General features: G+C 37.2%; 1 protein-coding gene across 1 annotated transcript in view; it reads left to right on the top strand.

Moving 5' to 3' along the window:
- cacna1fb (calcium channel, voltage-dependent, L type, alpha 1F subunit) overlaps positions 1-15,605 on the top strand; it is a 44,332-nt gene that overhangs the window by 1,219 nt on the left and 27,508 nt on the right. Inside the window, exons 2-12 of the mRNA XM_053236453.1 lie at positions 7,843-7,982; positions 8,589-8,731; positions 9,734-9,886; positions 10,362-10,558; positions 11,199-11,302; positions 11,907-12,058; positions 12,370-12,444; positions 12,727-12,808; positions 12,999-13,025; positions 14,438-14,598; positions 15,106-15,331. Coding sequence (XP_053092428.1) covers positions 7,918-7,982; positions 8,589-8,731; positions 9,734-9,886; positions 10,362-10,558; positions 11,199-11,302; positions 11,907-12,058; positions 12,370-12,444; positions 12,727-12,808; positions 12,999-13,025; positions 14,438-14,598; positions 15,106-15,331 — 1,385 coding nt within the window. The 5' untranslated portion in view covers positions 7,843-7,917. The remainder of the gene's footprint in view (positions 1-7,842; positions 7,983-8,588; positions 8,732-9,733; positions 9,887-10,361; positions 10,559-11,198; positions 11,303-11,906; positions 12,059-12,369; positions 12,445-12,726; positions 12,809-12,998; positions 13,026-14,437; positions 14,599-15,105; positions 15,332-15,605) is intronic.

The raw sequence follows: 15,605 nt of genomic DNA, 5'->3' as shown, positions 1-15,605 counted from the left end.
ACTGCTCCTCCTCCACTGAAAATGTTGATAGAGAATGAGCATGGTGCAGTATGAATGCTGCCCCACTGGACGTCTGTTAGCACTTGTTGCAGTTCGCATGTTTGACCACTCTCTGGAGCTAAATGGGGCAGCGAGCATGTTGCCCATGATTCCACAACATCTAGAAAGGTGGCCAAATTAATGAAACATTGGTTTATATCTCTCAAATAGCAAGATATTTTACATCATTGGTTACTCAAAAGAAGTAATTAGAGGACTTTGTGAAAATTAATACTTGTCGAACAGCTGATATACCTGTATGGTTGATACAATACACTATATGGCCAAAAGTATGGTGGATACCTGACCATCAGACCTCTATGTTCTTCCTGAACATCCCATTCCAAACCCGTGAGTATTAACATGGCATTGGTCCTTCCTTTGCTGTTGTAACAGCCTCCACTATTCTGGGAAGGCTTTCCACTAGATTTTGGAGCATGGCTGTGGGGACTTGAGCCCATTCAACCACAAGGCCATTAGTGAGGTCGGGCACTGATGTTTGGCGAGGAGGCCTAGTGCACAGTCTGTATTTCAGTTCATCCCAAAGGTGTTCAGTGGGGTTGAGGTCAGGGCTCTGTGTAGGCCACTTGAGTTCTTCCTCACCAACCTTGGCAAACCATGTCTTCATTGACCTTGCTTTGGGCACAGGGGCATTGTCATGCTGGAACATGTTTGTGCTCGACACTGTTAGTTCCCGTGAAGCGAAATCTTAATCGTACAGCATACAAAGACATTCTAGACTATTGTGTGCTTCAAACTTTGTGGCAACAGTTTGGGGAAGGCCCAATTATAGGCGTGATGGTCAGGTGTTCACATTCTTTTGAACATATAGTGCACATTGTGTCACACGGGTGTGTGTAGGCTCTGGATCCACGTGACCCTGACCAGGATAAAGTGGTTACGGAAGATAAGTGAGTCAATCCCCTTAAAGAGTTGCATCTGTCAGGCAAAATAAATATGTTTTTTTCCTACTTTTCCACTTTCTAAAAATGCACACGTGCTGGCGAGGAGCTGAAGCTGTAGGGAAAAATGTTCAGTCTCACTAGTGAATCCCAGGATTTAATAGAACCAAAATAACACTTTAATCTCTGCCCTGTCAACCTCATGTGCTTTTATATTTTTGGAAACCTCCATCATTATTTAACAGTAATGGATTAGCTTGTTCATATTTGTGGTTACTGTTTGTGGAGATGAAGAAATGAATTTCCTGTCAGCTGAATATCGTAATCCTGTGCAGCCAAGAATATGAGCACATGTGGCCAATCCACCACCTTTTCCCCATGTGGATTGTAATCTCTTTGAGTGCTTCAATTTATATCCAATAAAAATAAGCAATTTTAATCCCCCCTTCCCCCATGATCCACATCCACTTGATACTTTGGTCCTTTGTGTTCAGAGTATGAATGTTTTCTGATTCTTTAGCTGTTATGTCTTAGCGGGGGTCTTAAAGGAAAAGAGGATCCCATCTGAGGATTAGGAAGTCTGCATCAGCTAAATGAATTGTCTGCTTTGTATGGAGGGTTTTGCGTGCAGTATACAGAACATGGTGCATGCACTTCCACCCTTTGAAAGATCAAGAGAATGATCAGATCAACAAGGGCCCTGGGTCAACATTGCTAAGTGGAGATTTGAGTAAATTTAGCTCCTTTTTAATGCAACATTGATACAGAAGATACTCCAACCCCATGTTTTTCTTTGATGAGAATTGAGCTTAATGGACCATCCATGAGGGCAACTCTCAGAGCTGTATGAGTGCCATTTATGCAGGGGAGCATGCATGGCATCCCATTAATGCATAGACGCTTAGTGAACCAAGCAGTTGCCTGCTAAGAGGGGTTACCATAGGGCTTGTGAGAGAAAACCAGAGAAAGAGAGAGACAGAGAAGCCTAATAAGGTTGCACATCATCACACTGTTGGAGACTGACCCTTCAGGCATAGCCTTCTGCCAGTCCCGTTGGAGCGGCTGTATCTGGAGCTGTGGAGCAGCGCAATTTGCATGCAAATGAAGCAAAGCAAACTGCCCTGAACATTGACACTTGAATATATTCAGTACTCCAACCTGAAGAAACCAGAATGATGGAAATGCATGTTGGAAAGTGAGATGTTCCTCACTGTAATAACACAGTATCTTGCAGAAATTTCTCTTACCAACCAGAATAAATAAAAGTGATTGTTTTTGGCTTTGTTTGTTTTTGATATTGTGGATGAACTTTCATGTTGAGGCACAGATTTAGCAAGTTTATGGGTGTAAAAGCACATTCAAACTTTATAACATCCACAAGCAAAAAATGATCAATTTCATTTACTTACAGAGTCTAGCAAGGATTGCAACCCTCAACTGTGCAAAGTGTCACACAGTCACAAGCATCATTGAAATTATGCTTTGGTGTCCCAAAATAATCAAAGTTTATCAAAATTATGACTTAATATTATCAGAGTAAAGTTGCTCTAATATTCAAGATGGGATCAAGATGGGATTACTTAGGAGCAATTTCAATTTGCATATCATGTATTCATAGATCCTGGCACTTTTTAGATGTAGAATGTAGAAATGTTATGATGCCTTTTTGATAGTTCATTATTTCATTTATTTATTCTTTCATCTACAATAAATGCTTATAACTGCAATAACTACAATAACTGTGCCTATTCCAGAAAGGCAGATATTCACTCTGGATGGGACACCAGTCCATCGCAGGGTACCATGCACCCACACTCACACCTAAAAACAAAACCATTTATTATTTAACTTACACTATTCACAATATTTTAAAATGACTTAAAAAGTGGTACTTTAAAAGTCAGCAAAGGAAAAGATGAATCAGTCTTTTTCCACTAGTTCCTGTAATTAATATTCCAAAGATAGATCTGAAAACCAGTGAAACACAAGCATTCTTAGAGACTAAAATATTCACCTCCTTCATCATAATTTATTCAAACAATGTTATCGATACACATCCACTTTTACACTCCAGCCGTGGTGAAATCCCCCTGGTGAAATAGTTACCTCAGTCCTTATTAACTTTTAATTTACCCAGATGGTTGGGGCTGTCTCTGTTCGTGGCTTAGAGGAGACCGAGGCGCCATGTTGCTTGGGGTAGAGTGCCTTGCTCAAGGGCAGAAGGGCATTGGTGCAAAGAAAGGCACTTGAACCATCTTATTCAAAGCTTACTTGCGAATGAGATGTTAACCACAGTGGAGTTTCTCCAGAAAAAAATAAAAATCCTTTGAACAAAAAAATAATGTCCTAGTGGGAAAATAGATAGGAGGCTAACACAAAACATGTCCTTGAAGGGCTTGTACTGTGAATAATTATTCTCTCCTTGGATTTTCTTCTAAGCCATACATAAGGTACAGAACCATCATACAGAGGACAAAGAATGGCTTTAGATGTGAGAGAGGGGCAAAGAAAAATTCAGAGAGAGATGTGTGTAGGGGGGTCAGGGGGGATTGTAACTGCCTGTTCGTTTGGCTGCTTTAAATGCTGTTGGCTCTGATAAGCAGCTTACTCTGCTTTCCTCTCTCCATCTCTTTTTCACATCACTCCATCACTCATTTTTTCCCTATATCTCTCTCCATCCCCCACTTTCTCTCTCCACTACTGTGTAGATGCTTAAAGCCAGATCTCAGATGCCAGGTGCAGAGGGGGGAGGGATGTAGTTAATGAGTGTGTGAGCGAGTGTGTGTGTGTGTATATGTGTTTGTTGTTTCTTCTTGCATTGAGCCAACTCTGATCCTTCTGTAATGTTAATATCTCATCATATTATATTAGTTTTCATTGGTCCACTGGTGTAAAATATGATATATTCACAAATTTTTACAGACCTATACATTTATGGCTATTCAGTGTTTTGCATGCGTTGGGCTTTGCCATGACCTCTGTCGTCATCGCCGTCATCTCAAGCAAAAAATTAAAGTATTGTATCATGGTAGAACTTTATAACTGTACATTTATATGTGCAAAAGATGAGTGATTCCATGACTGCAGTGCCATTTACATGTCACAACTATGAGATTTTGAAATTTTGAAAAGTTTATGTAGACATGTAGTATGTAGAAATCTGCCAATCTTGGTTTATAGTAGACAATGATCCTCATTTATTAAGCTGGATCCAAGAGGATTGTGTAAATCATTCGTATGAGCGTTTACACCAAAAAATGTAATATATATATATCTCCAATCAATTAAGGTTTACATTAGTTAGTCTTCTCATTCGGATTATGAATTTTGTGTGTATATATATATATATATATATATATATATATATATATATATATATATATATATATATATATATACATGTATATATACACACACCACACACACACACACACACACACATATATATATATATATATATATGCCCTTAGGAGGCAATGGATATTTCATTTTTCCTGATAAAAGGATGAGAAGAAAACCTGTAAGTTGCCATGGCATCTGGTCAATTCAATCAAAACCTTTGTCGTGGTTTGGCCTCTCCTGGTAGCAGAGAAACTCTGTCGAATAGCAGTAATCCATTTTTTCTTTTTTCTTTTTTTAAACTTTTTTGATGGTTTTTGTGTCAACCCATTTTCTTTTGACCTCAGTTATACAGTATTGTGCTGGATGGAAAACTTCAAATTCACCTCTATAATTTCTCTCCACATTTCGGCCCTTTCAGGGGCTGTAACTTCACTGGATACACTGCTAAATAATATTTTCGTAGACACGAGTCGAAAGTACTTTAGCTCCTGCCTTAGAGAAATTGTTCTTTTTTGTCCATTTAGTAGCCATTTTGTGCCTAATATTCATTTTATTATTAATAAATTTATTCATTTGACATCTGTAGTATGTGTGTAGAAGTGCACATTTAATTATGTGTAAATCACTTTTTTATATTGAGATGACAACCCAGTCAGCCAATCACCCATATAATGTATAATGTCATTTTTGCAAATGGATAAACATGTATTTATGAGAAACTAGATATTAGATAGAAACTGTGGACTGATATGTGTAGCCAATATGACCATGTAAATTGGTTTGATCAAAATATCAAAATGTATTAAGTTCCTAATTAATGTAATTGTGTGATCAAAACATTATTGAAAAATAGTGTGTGGGTGCCAGAAAATTAAACAAGGTGGCATTTTAGACTTTATTATTACAGTTTAGGCATTCTTAAAGGGTATACTAAAGCTCAACTCACTTTCAAAAGAAGAAGGTATAGACTGAGGTCCATCACCTTATTGCTATCATTGCTGATGCTGGTCATATGAGTCACTACAATAGTGCACAGTAAAACACTGCATTTCCATAATTACATTCATGCTTATGTTAATCCAGTGAAATAGATAGTACATAGTAATATAACATATTGAAACTTGATAAATGATAATGACAATGATAAATGTTGTGTGAGGATGTTTCTACTGCTGCAGATCCTGTACTTTAGAGACATAAAGTATTGACAGAAAGAACCTTTTAAATAGTACACACTATAGACTTTTCTGTGTTTTGTGTTTTGACCTTCTTACATCAGTGGCTCTATATGTTTGTCTGTGCCAAAAAAGAGATAAAGATTCAAGCACAGCCGTATATCTATGCACGTGGATTTCTGTGTGTGGCATGTGTCCCAGTGTGTGTAGCTGCAAATAGACGAAACATAAAGATACAAGAAACTTAAAGTTGAAACTCTAATGATGCTCATACTCCTTTTAACACACTGAGCTCCTTTAAGCACACTTAACACTGCTGGACTTCATAGTAAACAGTTATAGAAGGGATTATTTATAATCACACTATCCGGTATCACCCAGGTGAGGATTCCCTTTTGAGTCTGGTTCCTCTCAAGGTTTCTTCCTCATGTTGTCTCAGGGAGTTTTTCCTTGCTGCTATTCCATCTGGCTTGCTCAATAGGGACAAAAAGAAATTTAAATTTTATATCAACATTTCTGTAAAGCTGTTATGTGACTATGCCCATTGTTAAAAATGCTATATAAATAAAATTGCCTTGAATTGAAAATAGAGCACACACACACACAGAGAGAGAGAGAGAGAGAGAGAGAGAGAGGATGCTGACAGATTGGTAATCCTTCAAATGCTCACTAATTCCCCATCCTTATTTTAAAGTCAAATGTGCTGGATCAAGACTCTGTCTCTCTCTCTCTCTCTCTCTCTCTCTCTCGCTCTCTCTCTCTCTCTTTATATCTTGTTCTCATTCTTTGGACACGGGTGAATAATGGACAGACTGTGTAAGCAGGAAATCAGTCTAGAGCACTCATGCTCATAGATATAAGAAAAAAGTAGATGCTGCATTAGCCACCAATGTAATGTAAATATAAATTTACATTTACATTCCCTGTCCATAATTTACACTTCAAAGCAGTATGAAGTGTTTTAGTTTAAGTGTATGGTTTGACAAAAATGATCATAAACCATAAACCATTTTCATTTACAGCAGACAACCATATCCAGACTTTAAGTCTCCATCAAAAAACATACAATGATGCGCGTCAAAGGCCAGAGAATAAAAAAACTCCTAAAACCTACCAGTATAATTTTTTGTTGGTTTGTTTTGAGTTTTCTTTTTGTTATTGGTACATTTAAATCTACCACACATTTAGATTAAAAAATATATATGTACATATAGGGTAGACTGAAATAGGGTTCTGTTTTCAGTCGTTCTAGTTTGGTTCACATGACAGTAACCAGCAATAACAGGATTTATCATATTCTGCCTCCAGTATTATCTAAAGTTGATGTGGTAGGCATGGCCTCAAGCTAACATTAGTTATGGTAAGTTACATCATAACACAAATGCCATACAACCTGAGTCACTCATCCTCAATCGCATATCCACAAATTAATATTGCCTAAATTTCACTTTGACTGGTGAATAATAAGACCATTAAGAACATACAGTCATGTGAAAAAGAAAGTACCCCCTCCTTCAATTCTGTTTGTGTGCCTAAATAACAATTATGTGGTCCTCACCAACTTCTAGAAATAATACAATAATACAAATAATAACCTCAGGTGACAACAAAAAAAGACAACAGATTTCAATTAGAAGTCTTTTTTCCCTAAAAACCAACATTCAGAAACTAGGTGGGAAAAAATAAGTACACCCTATAATTCAGTAACATGTAGAACCACCTTTATTACAGCTTTATCAGTCTCTCACATCGTTTTGAAGAAACTTTTGCCCACTCTTCTTTACAACATTGCTTCAGTTCACTGATGTTTGAGGACCTTCGTTTTTGCACAGCTCTCTTAAGATCCCACCGCAGCATCTCAGTGAATCTCAATCTGTAGGTCAAGTTAAATATGAAGTATACAAAAGTCTAACTGCAGCCTATAAACTCTGCCTTAACTTGCACAACAGTCCCTCATTAAATGAAAATTACGGTTAGAGCATTCACCTGGTAAGAGTGATTCTGTGTTTGCTTGTTTTGAAGATTCAGTGATTCTTACATCCAAATGTGTAAGATTCTTACAGCCAAGTGTGTTTAGCCTTTTTGAAGAAAATTTCAGTTGACACTCTAAATTCTTTAAGTTGACAGTCTAAAATCAGTGCTTATGCTTTCACACATTTCACACAAACACATCATGTAATCAGACACACACACACACACACACACACACACACACACAAAAACAGTCAGTATATAGGCAAATGTGCACATAGACATAAATATTAATACATACATTTTTTCCCAACAAAGTCTTTATGGAGAGCAATCGTACTAATAAATGTTTTGTGGTGTTGTTAGAATGGTCCAGATTGATGACTCTGCTTCCTTTCTATGTGCGTGTACAGGAACAAGTGGAGTACATCTTTCTGATCATCTTCACCATAGAAACCTTCCTAAAGATTCTGGCCTACGGTCTGGTCATGCATCCCAGCTCCTACATCCGCAACGGCTGGAACCTGTTAGACTTTGTCATCGTCATTGTGGGGTACGTTATCTTTGTGACCTTCCTTTCTCGCTGTGTCTGTGCCCATTTAGGTAATCTCTCATTTGCATATTTATTTTCATCCTTATTTTATATTCAGGTGGTATAATACCTTACAGTTGCTTTCCACTATAATTACTGTTATCTCACCTGCCCCTCTTTTTCCCTGCTGTTATATTCTTTACTTTTGTCCCTCATCCCCCTGTCCTCCATCTTTCTCTCACTTGATCATTCGTTCCTGAAAGAACTAGAAATGTAGAACAGTTTTTCAGTTATGTGAAAAATGAGAAGATGGATAAAACATCCTGTAAATATTAGGAAGGTTATAAAAATGTGTAATAATGACTTGATCATAGGCTTTTTTTTTAAGTAAGTTTTAGTTTTGTAGGGCCTATATTACATTTGTCTTCGGTTGCTTGGATTATTATTTGTGATTTTCTTAGTAAAGCAGTCTTTACTATTGGAAAAGTGCTTTATTATTATTATTATTATTAGTAGTAGTAGTAGTAGGAGTAGTAGTAGTAGTTGTAGTAGTAATGTTATCATTGTGTAATGCCTTTACATATTTTTGTGTGCTTGTGTGTGTGTGTGTGCGTGTGTGTGTTGTAGGTTGTTTAGTGTGGTGTTGGAGACAACAACCAATAAGCCCGGGGAAACACACCACATGCCAGGGAAGCCAGGAGGCCTGGATGTGAAAGCACTCAGAGCTTTCAGAGTGTTACGACCTCTCAGACTTGTCTCTGGAGTGCCCAGTCAGTCTCTCTCTGTGTGTGTGTGTGTGTGTCCGTGTCTGTATCTGTGTGTCTGTGACTGTGTAAGTCTGTGTGTTCATGTCTGTCTAAGCTCAAAGTCTTTTATTTATCTTTGGTGCAGTATGTCAGTACATACAGTATGTACACAGAAATACAAGTGGTGAGACTCAGGTCAATTACTAATGTATAATTTTATAAGGAACAAAAATATTCAGAAAACAGGTGCAGCATATATCAACCAATATAAACAAATATGAAAAAAATAAGTACAGTAGGACATATTCGAAATAGAATATAAATAAGTGGAAAGCCAGACAAAGAATTAGGACTTTACAGCACAGCTGTATGAGGAAAGAGTATGCAATATAGAAGTGTTTGCCTGGCTGTGTTAAGGTTTCTGAAAGAAACCACCCCCTTTTCCCACAGATGGGCTAAATTAGTTACATCAATCTGTTTCACTGATAAATATTTCTGTCTATGAGAGTATGTATTGGCTCTCATTGCAGCAGTTTTGGACTAATAGCATGTAAAGTATGTGCTAACTAAAAGGCTGATTGACCTTGATTGATGATAAATGTGTACTATATTGTGTGTGGCACAGCCTTTTGGGTCCTTATGGCATTTGTGTCCCATTCACTAGCTGTAGAATAGAAGCATGACTAAGCCTGGGTCATAATTCCAGCCTCTGGAGTTGTTTAACATCTTCACAATGGCTTGAGTCAGCTCTGTAGCCCAAAGTCATGTTATTGTACAGTAAAGGGTTCAATCAGAGCAAAGATAAAGAAGCTTGTAATAATATGTGATCTTGGCTTAATTTATAAAAGCAGCTTTCAATACTGTTGAAATGATTTTTATTATCAGACACTAAAGGTCTCATTGTATATTCTACATTCTACATCTACATTCTTGAACAGGTGTGGATAGCATAAATATTGGTCCAGAATTGTTCATGTGTGTGTCATAATCTCTTTATCACTGTTTTTTTTTTTTTTACATCTCCAGGTTTGCAGATTGTGCTGAACTCCATCATGAAAGCTATGGTTCCTTTACTGCACATCTCTCTTCTTGTCCTATTTGTCATAATCATCTATGCAATAATTGGCCTGGAGCTCTTCATCGGCCGCATGCACAAGACATGCTACTTTATTGGCACAGGTTAATGCTCACGCACGTACACACACACTCACACACACACACACACACACACATAAGCACACATACACAGCTTGCACAAATGTGCAAACTAAGTTAACACACATTAGACATATCTTGCAACAAACCAGCAGAGTTAACAGAGCATAAAATCTGTACCTAGCATTAATGGCACAAATATGTCATAAATTACATAAAAGATATATAAATATGGGAAATAAACCCTCAAAATTACATGTACAAAGTAATCGGCTATCATATAAATTATAATATAATAATAACAATGTGGAAACAGTTAAATTACTTGGTGCATGTGACTGCTGCATTTATGGACAAATACTGAATTAAAAAAATGTTATATGACATTTAGGTCTACTTGCCCCTAGTGCCCTTTCTGCCTCTGTTATTGTCCTCATTTTCAGTTCACTGAAAATCTGCAACTAATTTCTAGCTCATTCTCACTCTCTTTTTCTCTTAGATGAGTTTGCAGATGATGACCCGGTGCCATGTGCGTTCACTGGTCATGGTCGTCAGTGCGTTGTGAATGGCTCAGAGTGCAGGGGAAAGTGGGATGGGCCGAACGGTGGCATCACTAACTTTGATAATTTCTTCTTTGCCATGCTGACTGTTTTCCAGTGCATTACGATGGAGGGCTGGACCGATGTTCTTTACTGGGTAAGCATCTGTTCTTACACTATAGTATATACTCATTCACACTAGCAAGCCACAAGTCACTGATGTTGCTCCAGATTTGTCACTAATGAGTACTGTCCAGATTTTTCAATGTGATACGAAATACCAGTATGTATATCTACACATATATATGTATATATACATATATATATATATATATATATATATATATATATATATATATATATATATATACAGACAACATGCACCAATGTATTGGTCTGAGAAATTTCAGGAGCCACTAATTTGGGTTTGTTGATTTACAGAGTCACAGTTAATTTGCATAAAATTAATGCACAAATGCATGGTGTGTCACAAATGTACATAGAAAATGAATGGTCCCCTGTTGCTATAGCTCCTTCTAGTGTGAAAGTGTTAGGTGTTAGGTGGTTTGACTACTCTAAATTGACCCCAGGTGTGTATATGTGTGTGTGCATGTGTGACAGGCATCCCATCCAGGGTGTATCCTTGCCTTGTGCCCAGTGTTAGGCTGGGGTAGGCTTTGAATCCACTGTGATCCAGACCAGGATAAAGTGCTTACTGAAGATGTATAAATGATGAATGAATGATTAAAATAAATGGTTGATGCTATCCTGTGTAATTCTGTATTTTCTTTGGGTAGATGAATGATGCCATAGGTTTTGAGCTGCCCTGGGTCTACTTTGTAAGCCTGGTCATCTTTGGATCCTTTTTTGTCCTCAACCTTGTGTTGGGTGTGTTAAGCGGGTAAGTAGAACAGACATGAACGCAGTGGTTCTAAATACTGTTCCTGTGTATGCTTTTAGAGAGTGCGCAGATGTATGTGTTGTATAATGTATAATTACATAATATAATAATAAATAAGTAATAATAAATGATTATATAATGTATAATTACATTTCCTATTACAATGCCATTCAATAGTTGTGTATACACAGCCAAACTAAAAATATTGCTCCTTCGAAACCCAAGCTAAAATGATGTCATACTGGATTTAATGACACAGGCTTAAAAACATTCATTCATTCATCTTTATAGCCAACATTTATATAGTAATGTGCAGAACTGATGTTAAGAATGGTAACATGAAGCATGTATATGAAAAGAGACCACTTTTTTGTGGCATGTTTTAATATATAGTTTAAATTACTATAATGTATGAAAAATGCCCGCAGACCAAAAATGAACTTGTTGACAAAAATTTCACTCTTTCTATGTATCAACAGTGTGGCTCTACAGTTTAAAAATAACTCCGTTCCATAAAAAAACTACAAACCTGCCAACCTTGCTCTGGCAGTCTTTTTGATACATTACTGCATTACACTAGAACTCTGTGTGTGTGTGTGTGTAGTGAATTCTCTAAAGAGCGAGAGAAGGCTAAAGCACGTGGGGATTTTCAGAAGCTGCGGGAGAAGCAGCAGCTGGAGGAGGACCTGTGCGGCTACATGGACTGGATCATGCAGGCTGAGGACATTGATGAGTTTGATGAGGATGGAAACAGACGTAAGCTCACACATGCTCCTACCTTTTAGAATTTTTTATCTAGTTTCCTTTTTTACTCTTTAATACATCCAAATATTCTAGTAGATACAATAACCATACATTAACTATCACACATTGATTCAACACAGGCTCTATATCTTCAGTAAAAAAAAAAAAAACATTAGAAAACAGAAATTATCAGCAACCAGTTCTCTGAATGATATATAATTCTGCAATTTTCGCACATTACATTATTATTACAATGCACATGATTCTTTAACTAGACTTCCTCGAAACTCACACTAACGTTGATCTCCTGGTCTCCCTCTCAGGTATGACCCTACGTGACCTGGCTGACAAAAAGCGAGGAAAGTTCAGCTGGTTCACCCACTCCAACGAGACCCACGGTACGGCCAATCAGAGAGAGCCTTTTCAGCCATCAGCTCCACCTACCTGCTAAATATAGTGCTCCTTGACTTTATCTCGAATTGTACATCATTGTACAAAATCTGGGCCTCTCTCTATTTGATTCACAGTAAATGAGTTGACCCTGTTCTAAATTTGATTGCCTGTATGCAGCTGACATTCAAAAATTAGAGTAGCTCTCTTCAGATTTCCTATTGCATTTTCCCACCATGTCGCTGTGTCTTACATTGTCTATATGTTTCTCTTGTTTTCTCATTTTGTAGCAAGTCTTCCAGCTAGTGAAACAGCCTCAGAGAACACAGAAAATATAGATGAAGAACACACTGACTGCTGCGCTGCTTGCTGGTAACACACACACACACACACACACACACACAACTCCCCCTTAGGTGCAAAGTAAAAGTAATTATGTCCTATTGTTATGTTAAACATTAGGTACAGTTGTGCAGTTGTGTGTATTTCACAGTCGTAGGCACTTTGTTTTGTGTGTCTCTTGTCTTATTATTTCTGCGTTCTGTTGCATGTTCTTTCTCAGCGCTTGGATAATGAAAAACCCCTGCTGGTGAGTACGAGTCTGAGAGTTATCTGCTAGCAGATAAAACAAAAGGTTAATTAACATGCCAGAAAAATGATTTCATGCCATGGTAACGTCCTCCAGCTATTAGCTTGCAGTTAATGTTCTTAATTAGCGAGTAAAAACGATTAGGGGCGAGTTAGATGTTTTAGCATTTTTTTTGGAAATGTCCTTAAATTGTCTTATCATATTTGCATTACTGTATGCTGTGTATGCATTTGTATAATGTAATTATACAAATGCATACACAGCATACACTATGAAACTTTTTGCAGTCAGGAACCGATTTAACTGTAAAATAAATTCCACATACCCTCTAATTACAGATATTTTATCAACATAACACAGAGCTTTTTATTCCTGAACATTCCACACATTAGGGCCATTTATAGGTCTACTTGTTTTTGAATTACTGAGGTTTGATTAAACACATTAGATCAGACAAATAGGCTAATAACTATAAGAACTCAATAATGCATATAATAACTTTGGTAATAGTGGGCTGTGATTTCCACCACTGTAACTTAATAAAAAATGAGTGCCCCCCTGGCTATGCTTCCTGAACCCCTGGTATATTGCTATAAACCTCTGATCTGTCATAGATGATCATTAATATTTCATCCCATCCCAGTGCAAAAAAACAGGGACAACGCTTTATTATAAAATAATTCTGACCAGCTATAAGTGGGCTGACAATCCTGTTATAGTACTTAGTAGCACTACAGTCAATGCTTATTATAAGGCCCAACTTCTGGCATGAAAGAAGTCTATCAGGCAGGAAAGAAAGGGAAAGTGCATCAGAGTGTAAACAAAACAAACAGGATTGAGAGTGTGAAAGCGAAACTACACTATAAGAAGAAAAAGGATTCATTTATAAAAGGAGTTTTATTTATTTTAGCACAGGTACACTGTGGTATGCACGAGCACTGCTGCTTGGTCAGGCAGTCACAGTAAGGCAGATGCTAGTTAAAGGAGAAGCTGTCTCTGTGTCTCTAACAGCTGCATTGATAAGCACAATAAAGTTATTGTATAAAGTTTATAAAGTTTATAAAGTATAGTATATAAACACTTTTCTAACACTGAGCAATTGCAAATCAGAGCTCACAGTCACAGCAAGTCACAGTTGCATCCCAAATTGTGTACTACTTTACCAAGTCGGTATCACTGCATCATTCATGTCATTACAGTTTATACAGTATATACTATTTAGTGTGCATTTTGTGATTTAGGACACAGCTTTGGAATGCATTAGCATTTTTCTACCGTAAAATTGCAAAATGTTATATCCTTTATCTTTAATTAGTACAATTTATAATGATTGGCTTTATAATTTTTCTCTGTACATTACAAGGTTTCCATGTTTGTATGAGTGTGTTTTACGTATTTGTGTTTGTCATCAGTCGCACATTGCGCCGGTGGAACCGTGGTATTCGGAGAACCTGCCGAAAAGCAGTGAAATCTGTGACATTCTATTGGGTGGTGTTGATTCTGGTGTTTCTCAACACAGCTCTGAGCGCATCAGAGCACTACAACCAACCGGACTGGCTCACTGAAGTGCAGGGTGTGTATATAACACACCATTTATCTTTTATACACTTTTCACATTTCATGATTCACCAGCTCTCTGTCCTGTTCTATCAGAATATCTCACCTAAGAAAACATTTGCGTAGTAAGTATCTAAATAATAGGGCTAAGGAGATAAGTAAATTTTGAAAACACTATGAATTTGGACAAAGTTATCAGTAAATATTGATATATTAGATTTGTGTCAGAGGCAGCGAAATGACCTGTTTACTCAAACCAAATGATTAATTTTGGCAGTAACTACATTAATGGCATTAATGTGCTAAAAATAAAGCTTGGTTTTCACTTCAGTGAGTTTTTGAACAAAAGAACTAAACTTTTCACAGCAGGTTTTTCATTTGTCCTGAATTTTGGCATTGTAGCATGAACTGTAACTGTTGGGTCTTAAATTTTTTTTTTTTATTAATGAGGTCTTAATCACTGGATGTGGTTTATATGAAATTCCTCCTGCCCATTTGTTCTTTTCCTGTTTTTTTTTTGTAGAAATTGCCAACAAGGTGCTCCTGTCTCTTTTCACGGTTGAGATGTTGCTGAAGATGTACAGTCTGGGGCTGCAGGCCTACTTTGTAGCCTTCTTTAATCGTTTCGACTGTTTTGTGGTGTGTGGAGGAATTCTTGAGACTGTGCTGGTGGAGATGCAGATCATGCCGCCCCTCGGCATTTCTGTGCTGCGCTGTGTTAGGTTGCTTAGGATCTTCAAAGTCACACGGTATGCAGGCTACACTCAGGAAAGGACACAAAAAAATCGACTACCCAAATTTTTGCAGCATAAAAATAATCTTTCAATGGTAGAGGAAGTATTACATTGAACACTCTGTTTACCAGTTAACACCTCTGAAGTTGCAGCTGTCACTGGCAATAACAAGATTAATTCGTCTTTGTAGCTCGGAGAAATGGAAATAAAATAAAATAAAGAGTTCTAAGCTTTTATTTGCTAGCACATTTGTATATGCAAGCGGAAGATTTATTTTAGTACATTTTAT

Source organism: Pangasianodon hypophthalmus, chromosome 8 (genome assembly GCF_027358585.1).
Source record: "Pangasianodon hypophthalmus isolate fPanHyp1 chromosome 8, fPanHyp1.pri, whole genome shotgun sequence".
NCBI lineage: Eukaryota > Metazoa > Chordata > Actinopteri > Siluriformes > Pangasiidae > Pangasianodon > Pangasianodon hypophthalmus.
The sequence above is the reverse complement of the archived record's forward strand: the minus strand, read 5'-3'. Positions and strand labels throughout refer to the sequence as shown.